The 18916-nt window shown below is 49.7% G+C and overlaps 1 protein-coding gene across 18 annotated transcripts in view; it reads right to left on the bottom strand.

Moving 5' to 3' along the window:
- The window catches only part of ERI3 (ERI1 exoribonuclease family member 3), a 128138-nt gene that overhangs the window by 57916 nt on the left and 51306 nt on the right, over positions 1–18916 (bottom strand). For 15 of the 18 annotated variants that reach the window (XM_035698965.2, XM_049094297.1, XM_049094299.1 and 12 more), the window contains one exon: positions 3395–3467. The exons of 2 other annotated variants lie outside the window; for them this stretch is intronic. In XM_035698965.2, the coding sequence (XP_035554858.1) occupies positions 3395–3467 (73 nt within the window). Of the gene's footprint in view, positions 1–3394; positions 3468–16887; positions 17250–18916 lie in introns of those variants that run through there. One more of the 18 variants, XR_007402368.1, reaches the window with a different exon arrangement.

The following is an 18916-nucleotide window of genomic DNA, read 5'->3' as shown; positions in this document are numbered from 1 at the left end:
ACTCCCACGGAACTCACATTCTCATCCCATGAAGCTGCCAAGCCTCTCCTTACCTCAGGGCCTTGCCACATGCTTAGCCAATTTCTACTCATCCTTCAGATCTCAGCTTAGACACCCTTCCTCAGGGAACTATTTTCTGACCCTGCACCCACGCCCCTCCCAGTCAGGTGCACTTTTGAAATGATGCCATGACTCTGGATTTAGCAGGGTTATGACACAATAAGAATTATTTAATATCCATTTTTCCTGTTATGTCTCCAGGCCTAGTACAGTACCTGGAACACAGAGGGCACTTAAGAATATGTATTTATTGATGAAGGTATGTATGTTTATATATATACATATATGATATAGCTATATACATCTATCTATCTCCAAATGTCTTCATGTTTTACGATACGTATGTATAAAGGTGTGCCGGTGTATATTTCCGTATATTTCTGAAGGTGAATATGTGACTACGTATATACACCCCTACGTATGGATGGAAACATACATACAATTTTGGATATGCCTACTTGGGTATAATCATTCACATAAGTAAACATGTGTGTATTTTTGCACCTGTGTGTGTGTGTGTGTGTATGTGTTCTTCTGGCTCCTCAGTGACAGCTCTGACCTCCTGAAGGGAGCTGGGAGCAGGGCCCCAAGTCTTCTCTAAGCTGACAGTTCAATAAGAGTGTAAGATCATTCAATGACACTCCAAATGTCAGCAAACACTGGCTTGCTCCACTCTGCTACAGGGAAAGTAGGTGGAGGCGGGAGATGTGGAAGCCTGGCCACTGAAAAACTGCTCTTCCCTGACACAGTACACATCATTTCTGGACAGCAGAGGCCTTAAGAAATGGGGATGGTGAATTCAGCTCCAGTTCACTCACTGGGCAAATCTTGGCAGTCCTGGAGACAGCCAGGACCTGGGTCATACAGGGGGAAAGAAAGGCATGGAGTAATATGTTGCACAATACCCACGCAACCCTGGCAATGATCTCTCTGGCTTGCTCTTACTGTTACTCATTTTAAGGGAGGAGGAATCTTTGTGCACCATGCACTAATTCATGCAGTATAAGTCAAAAAGATCACCAGGCCCCTGGACCTCCAGAGCCCTGCAGCCTCTCTTTTGAATAGCTGCTGGCAAGGACTGGCCCAAAGTTCTGAACTGAGTCATCTCTCCTGCTGGGCCCTCTGACATAGCTGGAACATGATTTGGGGAAGGAAGAGATTAGACCCCTCTAATGCCACTCACCTCATGCCATTCTTGTTTTTCCTAAACCTGCTCAGTTTACCTACCAAGAGGCAATCACAAGGCCACCTGGGAACAGAGTCTCCAGTTTCTACCTGTACTCATTTCCCTCCTACGGTTCAGCACAGTCTGGCAGAGAACTATGCTGAACAGGCTCAGAACAGCCTGCCTCCAACCCCGGCAGCATCAAGGTAGCCATGAGTGGCAATGTTAACACACGGGTCGGCTGTTTTCCTCCTCTCTGCCAAGGAACCTGGAGGCAGAGAGTTATCCAGACACCAAAAAGTCTAGTGAACTTCACAGAGCAATTGTTCATGGTCAGCGCCTGCCTCGCCTGGCCGGGCCTTCACATTGCATTTGCTGAGGCCAGCAAGTAGCCTCAGATGCACTCTGACAGCTGGTATGCTGTCTTCCAGGAGCGCAGACCTAGCCACACCCTCGTGCAGAGCTCCGCCAAGCCCTGAGTGACAGGGCTTGTGGAGCCAGTTCTCAAAGATCATCAGCCAGCCACTAGCCACTGGCGCGTCCTCTGTACATAGCCCTGATCTGGCCACTTCAGACGCAGAGAGGAACCAGCCTCAATCTCCATGCTCCAGATGGATAGGTCTTTGAGGAAACATATAGGGACTCAGTTTCAATACTCAAAGATCACTGATATCCAAAGGGTCAAGGAGTCTCAAGACAAGAGATTGACTGCTGACCTCAGAAGAGGTGATATCTGAGCTGAATCCTCAAGATCGAATGTGCCTGATGAATATGACTGGGGGACGCTTCAGACTGAGGTAAGGCCATAGGCCACGACCTGAAGATAGGACAGAGCCTGGCCCCCTCAGCCAAAGATGGAAGGTAGTAAATAGCGACTGCTCCAGTCCAAGGGAGATCATTTGGAGAGGTGGGTAAGGGTTAAAGTACAAACAAGCCAAGGACCAAGTGTGAAGGATCTGAGTACCAGGCGAAAATAGAGGAGCTCACAAATGTCGCCATAAAGAATGGCTGCCCTGAGATCAATGGAACTAAGTCCAAAGTCATTCTCCTTTCCTCTTCTTCCACATGCTCACTTAGCTCCAACTCAAACATACACCAAAAGCATGCTGCTCCCTTTGCCCGGAAAGTCTTTCTCTCTTTCAGACCCATATTCCATCAAACACCCAGTTCAAGACCCAAATCCTCACAATACATCTTAGCCTTCAATGACCTCTCTCTTCTCTAAGCCCCCCGGGAGCCACCACTCTGAACCCTGGTGTGTTCTCTCTTCTCCGATTTCCTGGGTGTCACTAAGCTGATCAGCAGCATGGGGTTTTGAGGCTGCTCCAAGGCTATTACCCTTATATCAATATTATGGGAGTGAGTCTTTCTAGCAGACTGGGCCTCATGGAAGAAGTATCCCAACAGAGCAGGGATCTTGGGAATCTATACCTACACTTCCTTTCTTCTGCTTACCTGAGAAGTATAGCACACACTGGAAAAGTACACTTTTCTGGGTAATCCATTCTCCACTAGGGCCCAATTTCATAGCCACATGGGGTCCCTCCCAGCCCACAGCCCCGGCACCCACTCCCCTGGCACTTGGTGCTGCATTAGGGCCAATGTCCTTCCTCATACCCAGAGGTAACTGGACTCTAGTTTCCACGATCCTTCTCACATGAGCAAGGCTCCGCTGGGGCGAGGCAGGACCAAAGCCAGCCTGAACCAATTCTATCTCCCAACCAGAGGGACACCCCAGGGCCACTCAGGAGGGTCAGAGGCCACACTCATGATCACATCAAAGAAGGACACTTTCCCAGAGACTCAGCTAGCACCACAGCTCTCCTAAGGACAATGCAGCTCAGCCCAGGGACTCAGATCTGAGCAAGAACCTAGAAAATCCCCTTCTTTGGGACTTCTCTGCACATCTGGATGACACCACATAGGACGGTGTCATGCTCTACACTGAAGCCTGATCCCCAAGCAGCTCCCCACTCCCAGAAAGAACCACAATCTTCCAGTGCATATTAGTTAGGGAAAAGGAAGGAAGGATGTTGAGAAAAGAGAACACAAAGAAAAGGAAAGAGATGACAACAAAAAGAGAAATGAATAAAAAAAGTGAGTGAGGGAGGGGATTGAAGGCACAGGAGACCCAGAGGAAGCACCCACATGGGGCTCAGACACGGTTACCTTTTTCAGATTAATCCACTGCTTGAAGTAATCCGCCACTGGCAAGCCCAAGTACTGGCACTGGCCTGGGAGCCTACAAGAAAGGGAAAAGACAACAAGTTGGGAACATCCACATCCCAGGTATAGAGTCTGAGTCTAGGAAATGCAAACAGACCTCAGAAGGCTAATCCATTAGCCACAGGTCCCACCCTGCCCAAGAAAGGCACCCTGCCTCTAGCACCGTGGGCACTGGGCTCCAGATCTAAATGTGAGCACCTGGAGCCTCTAGCAGCTACTATTTTCTGATGGCCTGCAATATGCTAAGGATCTTACCTGCCTTGGCAGGTGATTCCTCAGTGTGATGATGCTAGAAGGTATTGTTGCCTACGTTCTACAGATGAGAAAATGAGAGGGGTCACCGCAGGTTCCATAGCTAAAAACTGACAGTGCCAAGAATTGAACCCAGGTCTACCTCACCCCAAAGCCTATGTTCTTTCCAATGCACCAGTTTGTAACTTTTATTACAGCAGAGAGGGAGGGATATAAGGTGGGAGGAGGGACAGAAGGAGCTTGCAAGTTGGTGATAGCTGGGCAGGGCCTTAAGTTCACATTTAAGTCTCTAGCAAGAAGCTTTCTACAAATAGAGAAGAGACCATGCAAAAGGATAAGAGGTCAGAATTTTTTTTTTTTAAGATTTTATTTACTTATTCATCAGAGAGAGAGGCAGAGACACAGGCAGAGGGAGAAGCAGGCTCCATGCAGGGAGCCTGATGAGGGACTCAATCCTGGGACTCCAGGATCACGTCCTGGGCCAAAGGCAGGCGCTAAACCACTGAGCCACCTGGGCTGCCCAAGAGGTCAGAATTTAAACTAAGGGGTTGTCCTTGTTTTTTCTTATAATTTATAAATGATCTTTCCCTCTAGATAGGATGTCGTATCCTCATAAATCCATTCAACCAAACATTTACTGATGTTTAATAATAGACAGGTACTTAGGGCTCAAAACGTAAGACTTAAAAAAACAAAAACAAAAACAAAAAAAACCGTAAGACTTAGCCCCTGCCTCTAAGGGGCTCACAATTTGTTCAATGGGACAGACAAGAAAAGAAATAAATAGACGAAACAGCCTTAAGTAGGAGCACTGGGATACATGGAAACATGGAAGAAGATACCAGAAATAGTAGCTGGGAAAGATCACAGAACTTTCTTGCTAAGAGAAGAGCTTGGCCACAGGCAAGGGAGAGCCTCTGAAGAGTTGTGGTTTACAAATATTTTTCTGGGACAACAAAAACAATACCCTGAAAAGGCTGGGTAGTAGCTCAGAGCTAGGCAAAGACTGTAGAGATAATGAGCAAGGAACAGATAGGAGATGTGAAGGAGGCCTTGGTAACCAAATGGGATGTGGGGCCAAAGGAGAGGAAGTGGTACAGACCAATTCAAAGCTCTGTGGCTTGACGAGCTTCACGCTACTCACTGGGTCAGGCAGAGGAGGAGGCAGGGGCAGAGAGAGGATATCTGACACCCAGAGCTGACTAGTGGCTAGTCAACTTTATTACTGTTTTTAAATTCTCTGCCCAAATCACAGTGAACTGCTCATTGTCTCACCCCTAATGCACCACTGGAAGGAGGCACAAGTTTGGGAACGCAGTTTTATATACATGCATGGTGCATGGTAAGCACTCAAAGTGCCTAGGAGACATGCGGCAGTGGGATGATAACTACAGAGGCAGCTGGATATCCAGTTTTGAGGAGAGGTCTGGACTGGAGATATAAACTACTAAATCATTAATGTAATTTTTTTTTTATTTTTATTTATTTATGATAGTCACACACACACACACAGAGAGAGAGAGAAGCAGAGACAGGCAGAGGGAGAAGCAGGCTCCATGCACCGGGAGCCCGACATGGGATTCGATCCCGGGTCCCTAGGATCGTGCCCTGGGTCAAAGGCAGGCGCCAAACCGCTGCGCCACCCAGAGATCCCTCATTAATGTAATTTAAATGAAATTAAAGCCACACAAGTAGATCAACAAGGAAGAGTATGGAGTGAGATGAGCAGAGGGCCCAGGCTAATGTCTCGTAAGTGTTACTGAACTAAAATGAAATGAAGTCATCCTAGAAGACCATCACCACACAGTGGAACTCACTACTTTACATGACAATCAGCTCTAGTTTGGGACTCCTTCAATTCTAGAACATCCTTCCTTAATACTAAACTAAAACCTATCTCTTTATATTTTCTACCCATGAGTCCTTAGAAACTAGAGAGTGAGACTTCCAACTCTTCCCTACAGAATACTTCCCAGATCTAAGGGCCCAGGAAGCTTCCCCCAGAGGTCCCTGCTCAGCTCCTTCCAGAATTCCACAGGAGATACTGGACTATGAGTCAGGACTTACCAACCCACCTTCATTCCTAGAGGGCAGAGCTCCTGGACCTTTTTCAGGGTATCAGATACCCAGAGCCACACATGCTCTTTAACCTCACTTTACATCAACTTGTAGTCAATCTAAACAATCTAAAAGCACATTTCCCCTTTCTGGAATATATACAACAGATTTCTGAGCTTAAATTACAGATCATTAGTATCAAATGGCATGGAGTAGTCAAGCAAGATGAGACCTGAGAAAAACCTAATGAATTTGGTATCAGTGGGTTGGTGGGAGCAGAAGGCAGCATGCAACATGTCAAACAAGGATTAAGAGATAAGAAAGTGGAGACCACACTGTAAGCTCCTTTTTGAGGAAGTTTGGCAGTAAGAATCCAGTTAAGATGATTGGTTCCGTCAGAGAAAGATCCAGGGCAGTCCAGCCTTCCCTCCATTATTTGACAGACTCTGAGAGGAAAGTGATACCCATATTTCAGGCAGTATAGTAAGGATTTACTTTTCTGAGACCTGAGATATCTTACTTGAAGGGAGGTTCCTCTCAAATATCCAGGCGGCTCAGGTACATTAATTACAACCAATTTCCCAGAAGGCAAATTCTGGCTGAGACCAAGATGAAGTAATATGCAGGGAGCACATCCCCATGTGGGAACTGAGGACCAAGAATGTAAAGAGACTAGGTAAGGCTTTTTTTCTGTTTTTTTAAAGATTTTATTTATTCATGAGAGAGAGAGAGAGAGAGAGAGAGAGAGACAGAAATACAGGCAGAGGGAGCAGCAGGCTCCTTGAAAGGAGCTTGATTCGGGACTTGATCCCAGGACCCCAGGATCACCACCTAAGCCAAAGGCAGACACTCAACTGCTGAGCCACCCAGGTGTCCCTAGGCAAGGTTTTGAAGGATGAAAGATAGATAGCCTTAGGAGCTAAAGTGTGGTTGCTTAAGGAGAACTGTATTGTCTAGATAATTTTCTTATTTCCTTCTATTTTTCTTTCATGTTCCTTACCCTTGTTATTTGTGAAAATGCTTGCTGAGCTCAGCTATTTTTGAAAACTCATATTAAGGTCTTGTGAGTGAAGGGGGTCACCAGAAGCAGCAGAATCTGCAAAGGAAGAGGTCAGGGGGACTGGCCAGCAAAAAGCAGGGGTCCTGGGCTACCTATCATATTCTCCCTTAGCCATTCCCAGTGCCTCAATTCTTTGAGATGGACCAGGAGCCCTACTGGCTGTGGCTACCCTTGGTTGGGGGTGCAGGCGGGGGGGCTCCCTCTCCAGCAAGATTTCAAAAGTAGCCATTTCTACCCAGGTAGGAAGGGTCTAGCACAGTAGAATCTTACCTGATCCTCTCAGAGGAGGACCCATACCAGAGAGGCCGTGTCAAAGACAGAGGAGTCAGACTGTCAGGCTGGATGGTCAGCCTCAGATGAGGCTCAGCAGCGACCCTGAGTGCTATCTGTACCCCATGGCTGACTGAAGCAGAGGAGGACGGGACTATAATTTTCACTCAGGCTCTAGTACTTGCAGGGACACATGCAGTTTGCAGACTCACAGGCATTTAGGTTGTTGAGTCCTCCAGTCTGTGGCTGGTTCTAGCCCTGTGACTCCAAGACACAAGCAGTAGAGATGTAGCATGGTCCAGGCCCATCTTCACAAGAGACTCAGAGCCAAATGCCAGAACTTGAACTTCCAGATGCCTCATGGGAAGACAGCTACGCATTTCTATGACAGAACCCTACCCAGCTTAGAGAGCACCAAGAGAAGCCATGGAGGAGGGTAGGTCAGAATAGTCATCAGACCCTACATAAAATAGGAAAGCAATGCCCAGAGAAGAAAAAGGATTTGCTCAATCACATAACAAACCAAGGGGAGAATGAGAAGTAGGATCTCAGCCTTCTGACTGCACAAGGCATCAGTCATGCACATGCACTCAGAGCTCTTTACAGTCCCCAGGGAGGTAAGGGCTGGGGCCTTAGAGAGGCAGGTAGCATGGTAGGCATGGCGGTTACTGCTCAAGGTCACATCTGGCTCCAAGGTTCTTAGGAGCCTAAGGCTAGGGTCTGTGGGTACCATGGGGTACATGGTTCCATCAACTTGTAAAGGAAAAGGGCAAAAGCCCCACTGGCACAAAGGGTCTAAATGCTGTGAGTTCCTACCAGATACTGATCCCAGGGAAAGAGCCACTGGCAGTGGGCCCTGAACTAGCCTGCGGGCATGAACGTGCAGGCAGGTTTATGGTGCCCAGGTCTCTGTGCAGCTGGAATCACTGGGCACAGAGCTCCGCAACTGCCCAAACATCATCTGGCCATGCTTATTACTGCTGCCCAATGAAATTTTATGCACCAAGTCCACAGGTGTGATTTCCCCTTCTTTATGAGGGTCGGAATGACATCACTGATGGCCAATAGAAAAGAGCCAATTATGTCCAGGCCATAAAAAGGAATGAGATTTTTTCAACCAAATCAAAACTTCCTTTAGCTTCATGAATGCAAGGGGCCCCCTTTAAGGAAGGGCCCCCCAGTCCTGCCGTGGGCTCTAAACCGAGGGATTATGATCACTTTCCAAATACTGTGGGGCCTAGGGCTACAAAGGGGCTCCACCTTCAGCACTTCTCATGTGACGCTGCTCTTATCACACTGGGCCCCAGGGTCATCAGCACAGAACATCAAACCCTGCTCAAAGAAGCCTGAGTAGCTCCTCGCTACTTCTAACTCCAGGCAAGAGCTAGAAAAGATGGGGTATTCCTCAAGTTCCCTCATTACTCCTTCCAAATAATAAAAAAAGGAAGCAGAGATCCCGCCATTTAGAAAGAATAGTGGGAGGAAGAGGGGTACAAGAAACTGCCCTCCTCCAACAAGTATCAGGCACAAAGCATAAGGGACCCAGCCCTCCCCACCCCTCATCCAGCCCCACCACCTGCAGTCCAGCGTTTGGGCTGGGCCCAGACAGCCCTGATGGCAAACAGGTGTGAGCAGCTCGGCGCCAGCCAAGTCAGGGGACTAGCTCGTTAAGGGAACACCACCCTCGCTAATGGGTAGGGGCAGGATGAAGCCATTGTGAACAGGAGCTCAGCTTTGAAGATTAGGTGAAACAGAGCTGGGGGGGCTCTGCTAGAACCGCTAGGCTTGGGTTGAGGAGGCCAGCAGCATCCATGGAGGTCTGACAGACAGACTGGCAGACACCAACAGCCATGACCAGCAGGAGCGCAGGCACCAGTGCTGGCAAAGGCTATGCAGCCTATTCCTTCTGTGCTTTTCTAAGTCTGAGGGCAACTCGATCCCAGGGAGATACAGGCCACTCTCACTTTTAGCAGACTTGAGCCCTTAAAGAACAGGAGGCCAGCTGAATCTGGAGCCGTACGTGATCCCTTTTCTGCTGCTCTGGGAAGGCCGTGAGACCCAGATCTTGAAGTAATGTAGGCTGTGAGTCCTGGTGTCCAAAAGCTCGAGGAGGCACATACTGCTCACCTACAACGGCAAACTATTTTATCCCATCTGATACGTGGAAACGGAGGAGTGTTAAGGAACAAAGAAAAGAGGTGGGAGAGAAAAAGGCTTGTCTCAGTCTTCTTCCAAGTCACAGTTTCACCATGGAGGGAGGGAAGGCCCAGCCCGGGGAAGGAGTAGGCCAAGAGACCCAACCAATCAGCCAGATGGATGCTCCTGCCAAAGGGACACCCATGAGGGGGAGTGGGGTTTACTTCCATGTAGGCTCCCTACGTTTGCTCATTCTGACACAAACGTGCCCACAGAATGTTGTCACCACTGTCCTATGTTTCAGAGCTGCCATGTTTCCTAGGCCTCGGGAAAGGTCCCGTTTCCACTGGATCCCAGTCTGGGAGGCGCACCTAGTCAGAGCCTTGCTGGCCGGTGTGATGAGCGTGCACCCGGCACACGCAGGCTGTCCCAGGCAAGGCAGCACTTAGCTAGGGACGCAGCTCTTTGTCTCTGTTTCCGTTCCCCCCCACCAGAGGAGATAAACAGACCCTGGGTGATAAACGGCCCGCCTTTCACGATCACTTTTCCTCAAGTTGAGGAGAGTAGCTAGTGATGGATGGGCTGGAATTTGGTTATCGGGAAGGGCTGTCAGCCAGAGGTGCCTATCTCCTCCCCCACTACGCAGGGCATCATTACACTGTGGCATCGAGGTAAAATATGAGCAAGGGGAGGGAAGGAAGAAAGAGGGGAAGGCTGGGCTTCCACACGGAGCAAATTGAGCTACAATGAGAGCGGGCACAAGGCTGGGACGTTAGTTATCTGCCACGACACCTTTATCTCTGCGCAAATTGGTCCCTCCTCCTCCCCCACCGCATCCTCTTGTACAAACAGAGGCAGGCACAATGTGTCACCACTGCAATAGCGTAGCAATTTAACCCGAATTAGTGAGGGGGTCAAGCCAGGAAATAGGGGTTTCTCATTTCAACAGGTTCCTTAGTCTCTGCTCTGAACACCTACACTGGGGGGGGCAGACTCATAATTGAATTCACTCACTCGGCCACTGCTGACGTATAAAAAATTAATGCTTGAGCCTCCTGCTTATCAAAGCTGGTTAGTTTCCGTCTCACCTGCGAGATGCACCATGGCAGGAGACATGGCCTGGGCCATCCGTGGCAGGCTGCACACTCGGGACTTTCAGACAATGCAGGGATCGGCAAGGTCAGGAAGGGAGACAAAAGTGCTGCCCGAGACAGCAGCCCCATGCCGGCAACCCCTCCTAGAAGCCTAGAGGAGAGGGTGCAGGGTGCGGTGAGGGATGGAGGCCAGGGGGGCTGGAGAAGGTGATCACTTAAAGATGATCCTGGGCAGTTCAAGAATGTACCTCAGTCTCCAGACAGAAGCAGCATTCTGGCTCCACTCTCCACCTGGAGATGTCCTGGGTGCTTTAAGAGAGGTGTCCAGTAACCCCTCTCTGCCCCTTAAGTAAACAGACACACACACACACACACACACACACACACACAGTTGTGCTGAAACTGAGGAAGCCAATGGCAGGACTGATGGCAACAAGGCTAAAAGAGCCAGGAGTAGAGGAGTCAGGCCCATTCCCTAATGGCTCCCCCACTGCAGACCCCCAGAGCTAGAAGGGGGCGGGAGGAGGGAGAGGGCAGTACGACCCCACCCAGCACATGGCTCTGCTGCACCAAGAGACAACTTGGTCAAGTGCCCATGTGTCCTTGAGCAAGTTACGTCACGTCCGTGCCCTGCTCTGTGAAGGTTGTAGGAGCTAGCCAAGGGAAACACATTCCTACATAAGCACTCATGAAGTGCTGGCTATAAGGAGGTCAGCTGTGACCAAACCTGCAACAGCCTTTAGAGAGGCTTCCAGGCCACCTGCCTTGAGAAGACAGTGCCTTAGTCAGGAAAAATACACCAGTGAAACTTTGCTAGGGATGACACAGAAAGGGAAGTTCTAAAACCACTGAACAATTACAAAAAAATGAATTCCAAGAAGCCTGGGGATGAGAGGAGTTGTGCATGGAGGAGGCACCTCGGAACTCATTCTCCAAATCTAAAGAATCAGTACACAAATCGGTGGGAACAAAAGTCAAGGCACCAAGACATTAAATGGGAGAACTTTCCACCTTAATTGTCACCACATACTTAAGGGCATCGCTGAGACCCAGGACCCTCAAGGGCAGAAACCAATCAAACCTGATTCCTAGATTCAGGGAGATTCCAAGACCACACAGAAGATAATCACAGCATGAAACATAAAGATCACCTTAGGAAAGATAAAAGGGCCATCCCATTTCTGATGATGGGAGAGCACTGCTGGGGAACATTTACAAACATTCTGCTTCAGTCCCCTCTGTTGGAACATGAACACACATACACACACACACACTTTCTCTCTCTCTCTCTCTCTCTCTCTCTCTCTCTCCCCCTCTCCCTCCATTCCTTCTTCTCTGCCTGCCTATAGCCCTGGGAGAGCACCGACTCCTCAGCCCACTTTGCTCTCACACTTGCCCCCATCCTCTGGGACAGCTGCAGGTTACAATTCCAACCACAGGCTTCAGAAAGATGATACACTTGCTGGAGCCTGCGAAGGGTCAGGAGAGAGTACTGTTTGAAATACCAGCGTGACAGCTGGCTCCTTGTCTGTCTCTTCCTCCCCCACCCCCCTCCCCAAACTTGTCATGGTACAAGAAGTCTATAAGCAGCCCATCAGCTTTAAATATCAGTGTGCGTGAAGCAGGAGCACGAGAGCGAGGGAGCGGGAAGCAGACAGTGAGCGCCTCTGTCGCCACTGCCTGTCAGGGAACACTAATGAATTTCACCACCAGCAGCCATGCTTCAGATGGGGGGGTGGGGGGGAATATGGGGGTGGGGAGTTTTCTAGGGAGAACCTCGCAGTATTAAAACATCTTTTCCCAAAGCCCTGTTAATAAATGTCACTGCAGAGCGGAGAACTATGGCCTACCGCTAGGACACCAAAGCAAAGGAGGGGTGGGGACAAGCCTCCCAACGGGAGAATGCTATGTATGAGGCTGGAGGGGGCCAGGTGAGCCCTGTAATTGGGAGGGTGACCACCACGACCCATAGACCAGGACAGGAAGGAAAGGCCTCAGGTGGGGGGAGATCACCAGCTATGCTTCCAGGCCAGACCTACTGCCCACCCCTTTTCCCCATCAACTTCAGCCAACTCACTTCACAGGAAGGCCCAGGGCAAGGGGCTCCAGGGACTCCCTTCCAGATCTAGGGGAGGTGAGGGGGGAGGAAACTGGCACCAGTCCCAACAGGAAGTACTTCCCCCACAGGTGGCAGGAACCAGAGCTTATCATAATCTCCATTTTACAGATAAGTATGTGGAGGTTGAGTGGGAATGTGACTTGCCCAAGATCCTACAACTCCTAAGTACTGGAGTCAGGACTCGAACCGAGGTCTCCTAATTCTAAAGGCCCATCTCTTTCCACAATACCATGTAGCTTCTCTGGGAAGGGCTGATCACCTCATTACCTCCTGTGTGTCCTCTTCTCCCAGGCCCTGCCCGTCTCCCTCCATTCCCTCCCACTGGTACACACACACCTCTGGCCTGGCATAGGCCACAGCTGCCATGTAGCACAGGGCTGGGCTCCAAGCCAGGGTGAATCCAGCCTGGCAAAGAAAGCTCTGGGAGTGAGCCAGGCCATCACCTGGGAGTCTCCACAGCTCAGAGGGCATAGCTGCAGGCATAAGCCTTCCCTCGGGTACCCTCTGCACAACTCTGATCAGCAGTGTCTGCTCTGGCAGCGACCTGCTGTGCAGGGGGCAAATGACATTTAATTTCCTCTTGGTTTCCCTATGGTACAGACGAAAGGCCGTCACCTGCGTCTGGGTCTGGCGGCACAGCTGGAAGTGTTCCCAGACATGCTGCTCTGGAGAGTTCCCAAACAGAAACCAGAACACAGGCAGAGCAGAGGGACGCCCCACAGGCCAGGCTGCTGGTTGTCCCTGAGAAAACCAACCTCAAATCCCCATTGCCAAGCAGATACCCAAAGCCTCCGAGAGGCAGTGATACGTAAACGGCACCTCCCTGCTCCACTGCTTGCCAGCCCACTTGCCAACCGTTTCCCCACACCAAGCCCACAAAAATGACAAGAAGCACACAAGTGCCACAGACACGCTGTGGAACAGTATAATACACATTTCCCCTGTGCCACAGAGAGTTCAAGAAATCAAACACCTTCTATCTCCCTAGCCCCTCTACAGTGGGAACAGTAGGACAAGCATCTCTCCGGAATTCCCTGAGGCCGATTCCTCCAAGGGAAGGGCACGGTGCCCCACCTGTTGTGACTGCGGGGAAGTGTCAGAGCTGCCACCGGTTCCTGGCGAGAGCTCTTTCCCAGATAGAATGGCAGAGGCCCCAGCAGGAGGCAGGCAGGAGTGGGGGGAGGAGGGGAGCAGGTGACAGGAGCTTTCCAGGACACTTTGGTCAGTGTCTCAGCTGATGAGCTGTCCTCTCTTTTGGCCAAGGAAATCGAGAGTTCCTTAGCAGTTTGAGCTGTTTCCAAGATATCTCACTCACCCCCCCACTACAGCCTCCACCTAGCCTATGGCCATCTTGACCCTTTGCCTGGGCTGCTTTTGTGTGGCCTACAATGCCCTCTGGAGGCTCCACGGAGAGGCATCTGCAGGCGGTCAGGTTCTGTCGATCTGCTCGGATACACTCAAGGACACAGCTGTTCCCCGAACCCTCTGGATGATCTCCTCCGCCCTGATCCCAACGCCCTGAACTCCTTCAAAACAGGTAAGCACGTGGCCTACACGGAGTGAACCCTTCCAGGTGGGCATCAGAACAGCCCAGTGGTTTTTAAACTGTGCTCGATGGGGTTCGAGGATTCTAGAAGGGACATCAGGCCACGTTGGGGACTGGGGGAATAGGAGGAAGAACGGTAGGTAGGGCCTTGCCCCAGCTTCAACCAGAGCAGCTCAACTTTTATATATTTTGTAATGTTAGGCTTTAATATTTTGGTTTTTTAAAAAGTTTCCTGCTAAAAAATACTACCCATTCAGTCTCTCTGCTGTCCTCCTCTGGGTTCTCAACGGCACTTGTTCGGTATCTTCCCTACGTGGTGCTCTCACACTCCACCTTACCCAGTGTGCAGGTGGTTTATTCACGTGCTACTTTCTGTCCTGATCACCTGGTGATCAGTCCTGACAGTCCCTAGCACAGGACTTCCCGGCCCGGAGCAGCTTTCAACAGGGGCTGACTTCAGGCTACTGCTGGAATATACCAGCACCTCCAGCATGCACAGCAGTCCGCACCTTCAGTGGCAGTTTCCAAAAGAATTCCTTGAGAGAGAAGAGCTGACATTTACAAAGAAGGGCCTAGTGAAGACACGTGGCATATGCCACTCCTAAATCACCAAATGGGGGCACACCTGCTACCCTCATCCATCACCTAAATCAACCTCAACCTCTGGGGGATCAAAGAGACTTTTCAATGGGCCAATCTTTGGGCAAAATGCAGATATTCCCACAGGAAATATCATTCATTAGAAGTTTCCAAAGCCTGAATGTGGGACCATCCATAGAAACACAAGATGACACTCCTCAGCTGAGTGCTCCTGGATCTGTTGCCTTGCAGAAGAGTCACTAGTCTCACAATTCTGCTTATAGGACTGGAAATGGGTGAAGACCCTTGGCCCCATAAACCAAGCCCCATTGCCTGGGCTCCTTCTCCAGCCAACTCTGGGGAAGGGGCAGGAGGGAGGCAGGGATCTGTGCTCCTTCTAGCTAAAGCCACTTGTTAATAGGCCCTAGATTCCCTTATCCCGGGGGAAAGAAAGGTAGCAATGAGCCCTCTCCCTTGCACCCCCCCCCCATATGCCTCCCAGCAGGGCCAGGGAAGAGAGCCATTAGTGTGTGCCTCAGCAGACAATGGGGAGGAGAAGTCTCCAGAGCAAAGGACAACTGCAGCAATTAGAATGCAGGGAGGTTCAGAAGCTATTTAACTGGGTGACCCCTGAGGTCGCTGCATCTGACTCCCATCCCTGGATAAATATTGTATGAGAGGGGAGGGGGGAGAGCGAGGGAGCCCTCAGAGTGCTGCTCCTCCTTCCACTCTGTTCCCTACCCCACATGGCTGCCTCCAGCCACACATACCAGGAACATTATTTACAGCCCTGACAGTCAGAGCAATCACTCTGCTAACCAAGAGGGAATGGACAAAGTCGACTTACCAAAAATTGACTATGGCAATTGAAGAAGAAACCAGGGCTGTGGGGGAAGGGAGCTGGGCCCACACTGAGGCATTCCCCCATAGTCTGACTCCAGCTGGAGCAAATATTTCCCATCACCCCAAAACCACTGGCAGAGTAAATCAGAAAGGGTGCATCCCTCCACCTTTTGAAGGCTTCATAATGTAAAAACTCCTGGATCTCATCACTACCCAGGTGTTCCTTAGCAAAGATGGGAGTCTGAGCTACCTGCCCAGAAGAAGTGGGACTAGCCACATGTCACTTATCCAGCTGCCTCCTCAGCTGACCTCTAGGAAAAGGCAACAAGCAGGAGAGTCAGCCATAGCAGAAAGGGGTCAGGCTGGGGGAAGAAGAGGAGAGCGTCTGAGTGCGGGCTGTGCCTTGGCCCCCACATGTGCCACTCCTCCAGTCCTGCTCTAATGCACCCTGACATGCCTCTGAAGACAGAGAGCTGTTTGCAGTCAGCACCGTGATTTGTTAGTAATTATTTCCATGGTGTCACATTGCTGTCACTCTGTTAACAAAGAGACAGGCTGCCTCAGGCTGCCTGCAAGAAAGAATCGCAGAGAAAAAGGCCTGTCAGGCTCTCGGGATTCTCTGGGCGGCTAGCTTTCTTCCCCAAACCAACATCCTTGCAGGCTTTGGAAGAAACAGTTTTACAGAACTATCAAGTCTGAGTATGTCACCCTTTAGCCAGGGACACTGAAAATTTATCCCACCCACTCACAGCCATCTTTCCCAAGCCCTACTGAGCTAAGCCTCCAAAGTCCACAGATCATTCAGGCACAGGTCACTACACCAGCTGCAGCCTGGAGTTCCCCAGCCTTCATCTTCTAAGACCCATCCTTCTGGACTCCTCTTCCTCACTGGGGTGTTTGCAGCCTCCCATGTGCTCTTAGAAGCCCAACAACTGGAAACGTATTTTAGACCAAACTGAGGCAACTGCCCCACAGGCATGGGTGGTGGTTAAAGAGAATACGATGGCAGGGCGTTTTCCCTCCTTGAATCTGCCAACTGCAATTCAGGACCAAAGGAGCTCAGGTGTCAATGCCCCTGCAGTCTCCAGATGACCGTGCACCTGTGAGATCCCCACAGACTGCCCCATCATTCCCAGTGCCTGGATCAGTTCCATATCGCCACAAGGAAAACTAGTGGTTTGCTTTAGCACAGAGTTATGTCTCCATTACCTACCCTTGCTGGGAATTATTTTTTTTTTTTTTTTTTTTTTTTAATTTATTTATGATAGTCACAGAGAGAGAGAGAGAGAGAGGCAGAGACATAGGCAGAGGGAGAAGCAGGCTCCATGCACCGGGAGCCTGACGTGGGATTCGATCCCGGGTCTCCAGGATCGCGCCCTGGGCCAAAGGCAGGCGCCAAACCGCTGCGCCACCCAGGGATCCCCTTGCTGGGAATTAGAGGACAGATTGGCAAGTGCTGACAAAACAGAGGTCACTCACCTTACAGGCATGGAAAGTTGGAGATTAATTCTCTCCTCTCACCGAGGGAATCAGACTCCTGGAGAGTAGAAAGGATGCACCAATACTGAGGAAACCCTTTCACTGCCAAGCAGCAGCAGCAGCAGCAGGAGAGGGAGACAAAAGCCCACATGCCCTACAGAGGCCTTGTCAAGATGGCAAGAGCCAATGCCACCCAGCTCCTGCAGAACCTCACAGAGGAGCCTGGACAAAACCAAGATTCTTCTGGCACCACGGTCCAAAGCGCAGAGGGCAGTGCTGGCTGCATGCCCTGGAATGTAAACTCCATGAAGGCAGGATGTTTTAAAGGTTTATCTCTTTGATCACTGCTGTATCCTCAATACCTAGAATAGTATGAGACACAGAGTGGGTATTCAATCAACATCTACTGAAAGACTAACTAAATGGGTCAGTATGGCCCAAAGACCACTTCCACAGGCCTGGGGCCAGCTTCTCCCTATCATAGGAGTTCAAAGAGGGAAGCTGGTGCAGATTCCAGAAGAGACAAGAAGGCCACATATCCAAAGGACTGGAATTAGGTTTTAAAGGAGGAGGGAGATTTGGACAAGCTGACAGGCCTCGGGATATTCTATCAGACTGAACATTCACATACTCATTCAACAAACATGTACCTAAGGGCTAAAGGTATGCAGTTCAACAAAAGGAGAAGGGATAAAGTACCCTAAGGAGATATAATGTAACACTATACAGCAATGAAAAGGCTGAATACTAATATATACAACAACCGTGGAGGACTCTCTCATAATGTTGAGCAAAGGAAGTCAGACATAAAAGAGTACATTTTGTATGATTCTACTTATTCAAAGTCAAGAACAGTCAAAATATTGGCCCAGGGCATGATCCTGGAGATCCGGGATCGAATCCCACGTCGGGCTCCCGGTGCATGGAGCCTGCTTCTCCCTCTGCCTGTGTCTCTGCCTCTCTCTCTCTCTCTCTCCCCGTGTGACTATCATAAATAAATAAAAATTAAAAAAATAAATAAAATAAAATAAAATAAAATAATAAAATAAAATAAAATAAAATAAAATAAAATAAAATAAAATAAAAAGAACAGTCAAAATGAACCAAAAGTAATAGAAGTCAGAACAGTGGTTACCTGACAGGCGGAGGGCATTACTAACTGAGGAGGGGCACGAGGCAATTTCTAGGATGATGGAAAAGGTTCTTTATCTTGATCTGGGTGGTGGTTACACAGGCCCATACTCGCATAAAAACATATGGAGCTGTGCATTTCATGTTTGTATGCTTTATGTACCCTACTGTGCCTGTTTCATACCTTGATTTCTAAAAATATTAGGGAAAAAAAAAAGAGTTGGGTCTCAAGAGTCACACAAGTTTAAAAAAAAAAAAAACAAACACAAAAATATCTCACCCGAAGCAAAACATTTTCCAGGAACAACAGTGGCTCCTTCTCCTTAGGAGTTCAGGGGCAAGCCCTCCAGCCTGCACTCTCTAGCTGCCAGAGGACAGAGGAGCCCAAACAAATGGCCAAGGCCTTGCAAGGTCCAGAAATACTCAAAACACAAAGAAGTGCAACCCAAGTCCCAGACCTAGGAGGTAGTAGCAGCCTCTATTCTGTACCAGGTGAGATGTGGGGAAGCAGAGATGGAACATATGGTTAAGCCATGGCCCCAGCTGGTTCTGAGGCTCTCTGAAGCAGCCTGTCAGATACTGCTACAAAGGATAGAACCAGACTTCCAGAGACAGTCCCAAAGAGCCACAGGACCAATTTGTCTTCTTGACAAGCCAGGCAGACACTGGCTGAGCTACTCCAACTCTGGGCCATACAAAGGTCTCAGTGCCTACGGCCCCCCCTGCCAGCAAGAGGAGGTGATAAGACTCTCACAGATGGTCAAGGGGAGTATAACTCTGAGGGCCCATACTTAGGCAGCAACACTTGCCTCAGGACACAGTAAAGAGCCATCCAGTCAGCAGCTCTGTAGCAGGCCAAAGCATGGGTCTCCCATTACCACACACATCTCAAAGCCTG

Source organism: Canis lupus, chromosome 15, assembly GCF_003254725.2.
Source record: "Canis lupus dingo isolate Sandy chromosome 15, ASM325472v2, whole genome shotgun sequence".
In the NCBI taxonomy this organism is placed as follows: Eukaryota; Metazoa; Chordata; class Mammalia; order Carnivora; family Canidae; genus Canis; species Canis lupus.
The sequence above is the reverse complement of the archived record's forward strand: the minus strand, read 5'-3'. Positions and strand labels throughout refer to the sequence as shown.